The sequence below is a fragment of the Sus scrofa genome, chromosome 9 (assembly GCF_000003025.6).
Source record: "Sus scrofa isolate TJ Tabasco breed Duroc chromosome 9, Sscrofa11.1, whole genome shotgun sequence".
NCBI classification, from domain to species: domain Eukaryota; kingdom Metazoa; phylum Chordata; class Mammalia; order Artiodactyla; family Suidae; genus Sus; species Sus scrofa.
The window spans coordinates 92,917,762-92,926,780 of NC_010451.4; the positions used below are offsets into that span (position 1 = coordinate 92,917,762).

At 43.6% G+C, this 9,019-nt stretch overlaps 1 protein-coding gene across 2 annotated transcripts in view; it reads left to right on the forward strand.

Moving 5' to 3' along the window:
* The window catches only part of LOC100522455 (multidrug resistance protein 1), an 88,747-nt gene extending 80,034 nt beyond the window's left edge, over window positions 1-8,713 (forward strand). Inside the window, exons 25-28 of one of the 2 annotated variants that reach the window (XM_013989592.2) lie at window positions 438-635; window positions 3,073-3,279; window positions 6,432-6,578; window positions 7,378-8,708. In XM_013989592.2, coding sequence (XP_013845046.2) covers window positions 438-635; window positions 3,073-3,279; window positions 6,432-6,578; window positions 7,378-7,599 — 774 coding nt within the window. In that variant the 3' untranslated portion in view covers window positions 7,600-8,708. Of the gene's footprint in view, window positions 1-437; window positions 636-3,072; window positions 3,280-6,431; window positions 6,579-7,377 lie in introns of both variants that reach the window. The other variant, XM_013989593.2, reaches the window with a different exon arrangement.

Sequence of the window (9,019 nt, forward strand, 5' to 3'; positions counted from 1 at the left end):
TTTGGGGGAACACATTTAAGTGATCACATTTGTATTGTGTTAACAAGACATGCTATCAAAACACCAACCCTTTGATTGGCAGAGGCAACTATACATAGAATGGATAAACAGCAAGGTCCTATTGTATATCACAGGGAACTACATCCAGTCTCCTGTAATAAACCACAATGGAAAAGAATGTGAAAAAGACTATATGTGTATAACTCAATCACTCTGCTGTAGGGCAGAAATTAACACATTATAAATCAACTAAACTTTAATAAAAAGAAACACCTACACTTTTAGAGCTTATGTATTACATACATTCTAGCAGTTACAAACGAAACCTGATTTTAATACAAAATCACTGGTTTCTGACATCTGGTGGTATAGAGGGTTGGCTATAAAATGAGCTTTTAGGATTGGAACAATCCAAATTACTGCTATTCTGATTTTAGAATACCATGGAAGGAAATCTGACATTTAATGAAGTCATGTTCAACTACCCCACTCGACCAGACATCCCAGTGCTTCAGGGGCTGAGCCTGGAGGTGAAGAAGGGCCAGACCCTGGCCTTGGTGGGCAGCAGTGGCTGTGGGAAGAGCACGGTGGTCCAGCTCCTGGAGCGGTTCTATGACCCCCTGGCTGGAAAAGTGGTGAGAACACCTTTTTTAGCTCTTTTCAAGTTTTTTGTCTATAGGCCTGGATGTATTTAATTCTCATGGATAAGCCCTGGTTTTACCAACCTTTCAACAATGGTTGATATCCTAGCTTTGGTCTCTGTGTTGTGTCCACTGCCCCAGCCAATTTCTCCTGCCTTTTTCTCAACCCTGCTCCTCTCCCCTGCTCTGCAAGCAGCCATTTTACCACCTAACCCCCTTCCCTTGATTAGGTCTCAGTTGCCATGAGAAGATCCAGGAAAAATCAGTCACTAGAAAGATAGAGGAGAGGTGTGGAGAGAGACAAACAGGATGGCAGCCAGGGATGGGAAGGGTTTCAGCAAAAACATGGTCAGCAATGGCAAGTGCCATGGAGAGAGATGCTGAAAAGGAGTTGGCAGTTAATGGGCTGCTTTCTGACCTCTTCAGGTTTTCTCAGTGAAGTGGTGGTGGTAGAAAACCATTGAGAGTGGCAGAGGTGTGGTTAGCAGGGGAAATAGAGACTAAATGAGAAAATCAAAGGAGGAGTTCCCTGGTGGTGCAGCAGGTTAAGGATCCAGCATTGTCACTGAAGTGACTCAAGCTGGTTCGGTTTCTGGCCCAGGAACTTCCACATGCCACAACTGTGGCAAAAAAAAAAAAAAAAAAAAAAATAAATAAATAAATAAAAAAAAATCAGAGTAAAATAAGAATGAGAAGGCAGAGCCCAAGGAAAATGTTACAGATGGGGAATCGCATACATTTTTAAGGCTGAGGATGCAATAAAACCATTGATGGAAAGGTGACACTGAAACACTTTCTAAGGAAAAAAAAAAGCGACGTCCACACATTTCAGAACAGATAAAGAACATAGAGTTATTCTCTTTTGTTTCCTGAACTAAAAGAATAGGTGGAGGGTCAAATTGACAATTCTCTTTTGTTTCCTGAACTAAAAGAATAGGTGGAGGGTCAAATTGAATTCTTGCAGCATTCAATAAAGCTTCAGTGAATGCCTTTCAGGGGCTTGCTTATCTATTAGGAATGAGATAGGAGTCTTGAGGTAGTAAAATTTTAAAGGACTGTAATGGAATCTAGGAAGAAAATCAAGTTGGGAAGGAATAGAATTTACAGCAAAATATTTTCATTATGTTGGCACTGAGTTATGGGTTTACTCAGAGGTGATATTCAAAATATTCAAACACTTGGAGTTCCCATCGTGCCTTAGTGGTTAACAAACCTGACTAGTATTCATGAGGATGTGGGTTCAATCCCTGGCCTCGCTCAGTGGGTTAAGGATCTGGCATTCCCGTGAGCTGTGGTGTAGGTTACAGACTCAGCTCAGATCCATAGTTGCTGTGGCTGTGGCCAAGCTCCAATTCAAACCCTAGCCTGGGGACTTTCATATGCCGAGGGTGTGGCACTAAAAAAGACCAAAAAAAAAAAAAAAAAAAAAAAAAAAAGGTGTCAGCAGGGCTATGTTCCTTCCAGAGGCTCTAAGGGAGAATTTGAACTCACTTCTCATGGCATGTGGCACCTCCCTCCATCAGCAATGTTCATGACTCTTTTTCATATTGTACCACTGCCATATACACACTTCTGCCCCCCTCTTGTGGAGTTAAGGGCCCTTATGGTTATATTGAGTCCACCTGGATCCTTATTTTGAAGTGAGCTGCTGAGTAACCATAGACCTTAATTCTCTCATGCTACGTAAACAACATTCACAGGTTTCATGGGTTAGAACATGGATATCTGAGGTGAGGTGGATCATTATTACACCTACCACAGGCCTGTGTCAGAAACCAGGTTTAAAAAAAAAAAAAAAAAAAAAGAAACCAGAGTTAAAACAGAAGAAACATGGGAATTCCCTGAGGTTTAGGATCTGACATTGTTACTGATATGGCTCATTTTCACTAAAGAGGTGCAGGTTCAATCCCTGACCCAGAACTTCTGCATGTTGCAGGAACAGCCAAAACAAACAAACAAACAAATAAAAAACACAAAAAACCCCCAAAACAGAAGAAACACGATGGTTCCCAAAGGCCTATAATAATGACCATATTCAAGTAACCTTGACAATCCAAACTAAAAACAACAAGGAAATGTCTCAAAATTGCTTGGCAATTTTCTTTTTTTATTGCCACACCTGCAACACATGAAAGTTCTCAGGCCATAGGTCAAATTGGAGCTACAGCTTCTGGCCTATGCCACAGCCACGGCAACACTTGATTCGAGCTCTATGACCTACCCTGCAGCATGTGGCAACTCTGGATCCTTAACCCACTAAGCGAGGCCAGGCATCAATCCCGCATCCTCAGAGACCACCTTGGGTCCTTAACCCACTGAGCCACAAAGGGAGCTCCTCACTTGGCAATTTTAATGTATGGAATAGTAATATTAATTTTGCTGAACTCTGAATGTGCTGGTCCTGAAGTGGCTCTGTGAACCTTGATTTCAGCTAATTGACGGCAAGGAGATTAAAGAACTAAATGTCCAGTGGCTCCGAGCACACATGGGCATCGTGTCCCAGGAGCCCATCCTGTTTGACTGCAGCATTGCTGAGAACATCGCCTATGGGGACAACAGCCGGGTCGTGTCTCAGGAGGAGATCGTGCAGGCGGCCAAGGAGGCCAACATCCACCCCTTCATCGAGACACTGCCTGATGTAAGTCTCTCTGCAAATGAGGTGCTTAGGAGCCTGGGGCAGCCTCGCCACTGGGCTGACTCTCATGGGCTGGTTCCCAATGGTGAAGAGAAATGGGCAACCAGAACCCACACCCAGCTGTACATGGGCATCTGGCCACACTTCCTGCCCCCACTCGATGTCACTCGATGTACCTGCTCACCGAATGATTCTCCCTGGGAGCAGCCTGACCCATGTCAGTCCATACGTGTGGGAGGCCTTTCCCTCCCAGGCTGAGTGTGGGGCCCACAGAAGCAGGCGTGGCCCTCCCTCCCCATCGCTCTGCCAACCTTCCTTCCTTCCCTCTGCCTCCTTGCAGCTCCCCCCAGCCTCAGCCTCCCTCTGTGGATCAGGCCAGGGAATAGGACCCATGCCAGAAGGAAGGCTCTCTGAGTACGGCTGAGCCATTGGAGTGACCGTGGTGTTGTGTCATCTCTTGCCCTCTTGCGCATTTCGTGGGCCCCAAGCTCTGCTTTTGGGGTGGATCAGTGAAACCTTCCCTGGGCTTTGGTCCCACAGATGCCCTCTGAATTCCTCCTTGGAAATTAGATAAATGGGAACTTTCCCACTCTCACGAGTCCTACAGGTCCAATTTTTTTTCCCCCATGCCTATGGCATGTGGAAGTTCCTGGGCCAGGGATCAAACCTGCAGCACAGCAGAGACCACGCCAGATCCTTAACCTGCTGGGCCCCCAGGAAACTCCTCATAGAAACTGCGTTTCTGAAGTGCACGTAGCCCTCACTTATCCACCCTGCCCCCAGTATCACTAGTTATGTTCTCTACTCTAAGGAAGAGCCCTCTAAAAACTAAAACTCAGTAGCCTCAAACCAGCAGAGAAGTGAAGGATGGCAGTGCCTTATGGCCACATCCTTCTCCCAAGATGTGCTTTTCTAGAGGCTCTTGTTTGGATAACTGATGTCACCCCATCACAGGCCCCAAGAAGAGGCTTTGTCACCTCCCCTCCTTTAACTGTCTAGTCTGACTGTGAATAACTGGCCCTTCCCAAGATGGGACATTTAAAGTGTATAACTTTAATCCCCTTTACTAATGACGAAGTCAGTGTTCCCAAAGTCTGGGTGCTGATCAGCACATCCGGCATCACCTGGGAACCTGTGAGAATGCAGATTTCCAGGCCCTATCCCACACCTGCTGATCAGAAACTTGAAGGTAGGGGTCTAGCAATCAGTGTTTTATTTATTTATTATTTGGCTGTGCCCATGGCATGCACAATTTCCTGGGCCAGGGACTGAACCTGTGCCACAGCAGTGATCCAAGCCATAGCAGTGACCATGTTGGATCCTTAATGCATTCAGCTACCAGGGAACTCTTAGCAATCTGTGTTTTAGTAGCCTGGCTGATGCTGATGCAAGTGAAGTCTGAGAACCACTGGGCTAGGGGTTAACACAGATAAATAGAGAGTAAGTGTTATCTAGCTTAGATATACACCTTGTGTTAGTCTACCACAGGACCCCAACTCTCTGGGCTCTGTCACACAGCACCACTGTAGACACCGTGATTCATTTCCTCAGTGTCTAGGCATGGAAAGGGAAGGCAAAATCCTTGAAGTCCTATTTTCTGTCTCAGGGCCCATTTCTTCCCTGGAGTGGTTTGTACTAGGATTTACATCCCGCTGCAGGGGCTGGTCTAGTTGCCTCCTCTCAGGGTTACAGCCCTGCCTTTACCTGCCTCACGAGGATCCATATGGTAGCAGTGCAGCCTGGCAGCCCCTGCACGTGCATGGGACATGCTTTGGTGCTCCCTGGCAGCTGCAGTGCTGGGGCAGGCCTATCCCAGGCTTCTGCCGGCACCTCCCCTGGGGCTCCTTCCTTCCATCTGCAGGTGGAGACCTCTGTGCTGAGTTCTATAGAACTAGGGTTGCCACAAGCACCAGGTAAACTGGAGTTCCTTCTGTGGCTCAGTGGCTTATCTCTACAGACGTCTGGGATCAAGCTGCAGCCCTGCACACTGGCTAAGGATCAACTAATGCCACACCTCCAGTGTAGGTCACAGCTTTGGCTCTGTTCTGTTCTCTGGCCTGGGAACTCCATATGCCGTGGGTGTGTTTCCCCCCACCCCCCGCAAAAAAAAAAAAGAAATAGCAAGCAACAATAGACAACCCTACATAGAACATGAATTCTAAAGTCAAACTCTGGGAATTCCCATTGTGACGCAGTGAGTGAAAAACCCAGCATAGTATCCATGACCCCTGGGTTAAGGAACCTGGCATTGCCATGAGCTGCAGCATAGATCACAGACTTGGCTTGGATCTGACACTCCTGTGGCTGTGGTGTAGATAGCAGCTACAACTCCGATTCATCCTCTAGCCTGGGAACTTCCATACACCACAGGTGTGGCCCTAAAAAGACAAAAGAAAAAAAAATCATAAAGTCAAACTCTGGATGTCAGAATCAGAGCCCACAGTTTTTAAAATTTCGGCCTGACAAGGACCTTAACATAAATAGATAGTATTATTTTCTAGGTTACACAGCCCATTTCTGCTTTCTCCTACATACCCCTTTAACTCCTGTCTTCATCAGTATGTTGATTACTTAGTAACCCCGATCCACTCTGGGAAATACTATGTAAAAATAGATTGGGAGAACTCTAAAAAAATACATCTGGACATGCTAGCTTTTCAAGTTAGATATCAAAATAGAATTCCTTAGAATCCATTAAGGTTGTTCAAAATTTGGAAATAGTTTTATAAAAACAACAAAAAGTTAGCATCCCAAGAATTTCTTCCCTTCCTCACTTTAAAATAAGGCAAAGACCATTACCTGTACATTATAAATAAAATGATCTTCCATTATTTTACTATGTTAAAATCAAATTTCCTTCATCCTACCAATCCTTTTCCCAAATGTAACAAAACCTGAAGGTTGGAAGAGACTACTAGCATTGCAACAGTGTCCTCCTCATAGAAAATGTTGCCTTGTTTACACTAAAATGTAACTTTTAATGCCCAAATGTCTATGTTCAAGAAGAGAGATCAATTCTGCCATTTAGAGCTTTGTTGTTATTGTTTAACTGTCTATGGACCCATTCTTAGCTTTTGAGTCTATACTTTTTTGTGTATATGGAAGTGGTTAGAACTTCATCAGTTCTACTTTTCCTAACCAAACCCTCTTTACAGAAATATAACACCAGAGTGGGAGACAAAGGAACGCAGCTCTCTGGGGGCCAGAAACAGCGCATTGCAATAGCTCGTGCCCTTGTCAGACAGCCTCTCATTTTGCTTCTGGATGAAGCTACATCGGCTCTGGATACACAAAGTGAAAAGGTAAGCATTTAAACTGGACACATTCACAATTGAATTAGTTGTCCTTAAAACTGTATGCTTCTGTCTTCCACAGTAGAGAAGAGAACTCAGCCAGATATGTTGACTGTTGCTTTGGGGGGAAGCTCAACACTTTCTGTGGCCATCCTTCAAGAGAATGGTGACGAAGCAAGGCAGATTAGTCTAATGGCACTTGGGCTCCAAAAGACAGCCCTGGGTCACTTTGTAGTGACCTAAGAAGCTGCATTCAGGAGGCACAGTCTCATTTCCACTGGTAGCATCTCCTGAGTCACTATATAAAGAAGTAGAAGCCAGTGCAGTGTTATAAGCTGACTCTACCTTAAGGTAAATATTAGCAATCTCTAATTTTTGAGAAAAAGTTGAGTATTCAGGTATCTGAAAGACAAACTCATTCTGAATTTTTTTTTTTATCTTCAAAATATCAAAATTCAGGGAAACTGTGTTTGGCCTATGCTCAGGCCTCTTGGATTTACTGTAGGGATAGACCTGAAGGAGGCTGCATGGTCAGCATACTGCTAGAAGCTTTTAAATGACTGGATGGGCTGTATTTACTGTCATAACTTTGAGAAGAAATAACTCCTGCTGGAGAACTAATCCAAACGAGAATTCGGTATTCTGAAATGACAGAACCCTTGCTTTGTAGAATCTATCCATATCCACTGACACTACTGTTCAAGAAGCACTTACTGTTGCAGAAATGAATTGTGAGGATTGTGATGGAGGAGGAATCAAAGGGAGAGTATTATTATGATTGGAGTCAATTTATGTGATAACTGAACAGGTTGTCCAAGAAGCCCTGGACAAAGCCAGAGAAGGCCGCACCTGCATCGTGATCGCTCACCGCCTGTCCACCATCCAGAACGCAGACTCGATCGTGGTGATTCAGAAAGGCAAAGTCCGGGAGCATGGCACACACCAGCAGCTACTGGCACAGAAAGGCATCTATTTCTCCATGGTCAGCGTCCAGGCTGGAACAAAGCACTTATCAACTGTGATGATATGAGCTGTTATATATTGTTTAATATTTGTGTTAAAATATGGCATTTAGGAGTTTCCTTTGTGGCTCAGCAGTAACGAACCAGACTAGTATCCATGAGGATGGGGGTTCAATCCTTGGCCTCACTCAGTGGGTTAAGGATCCAGTGTTGTGGTGAGCTGACGTGTAGGTTGCAGACTCATTTCACATCTTGGCATTGCTGTGGTGTAGGCCTGCAGCTGCAGTTCTGGTTGGATCCCTAGCCTGGGAACTTCCATATGCCACAGGTGTGGCCCTAAAAAAATAATAATCAAATTCTTTAAAAATATGGCATTTAATCAAAATTTGAAAAGTCAACACTTACGGGAAAATCCATGTACAATAACTTGTTTAACATTTCTTGCTACCACTGAAGATCATTCCACCAAGTTCAGAATGAAGAGAGAGTTGAAATTAAACTGAGTTTCATTTACTAAAGATCAAATTAAACTGAATTTCATTCACTGAAGATCATTCCACCAAGTTTTCTGAAGAGACAGTTTGAATTAAAGAAACAAACAAAAAAAATTAAATGGAATAAAGGCTTTAATTGCACTATAAAATTTATAGAATTCAAAGTTGATTTTGTTAAGTGTAAATTTTTATTTATATTTTCTTTTTTCAGACTGTAACTGATTACCTTGCTAAAAGATTGTAGAAATAGCAAAAAGTACTGAATGTTTGCATGAAGTGCCCATAATAAAACTAAAGATTTATATAACTCAAGTCATCTTGTCTAAAATGCCTATAATTTATCTTCTCCCAGTTGGATTACTCAAGATCATTTCTGCAATTAAAAGACTTAAGTAGTTTCCATTGTGGCTAAGCAGTAAGGAACCCGACTAGTATCTATGAGGACATGAGTTCAGTCCCTGGCCTCGCTCAGTGGGTTAAGGATCTGGCATTGACATGAGCTGTGGGCAGTGGAGGTTGCAGATGTGGCTGTTGCTGTGGTATAGGCGGGTAGCTAGTGCTCCAGTCTGACCTCTTAGCCTGGGAACTTCCATATGCCATGGGTGTGGCCCTAAAAAAACAAACAAACAAACAAAAAAAGCCTTCTTTAAAAACCCCTATTATCCCATTCTTGGGCATGTATCTGGACAAAACCTTCCTTGAGAAAGACACATGTATCCACAAGTTCATTGCAGCACTATTCACAATAGCCAAAACATGGAAACAACCTGAATGTCCATCGAAAGATGATTGGATTAGGAAGATGTAGTATATATACACAATGGAATACTACTCAGCCATAAAAAAGAACAAACTAATGCCATTTGAAGCAACATGGATGGAACTAGAAACTCTCATACTAAGTGATGTAAGTCAGAAAGAGACAAATACCATATGATATCACTTTTATCTGGAATCTAATATACAGCACAAATGAACCTTTGCACAGAAAAGA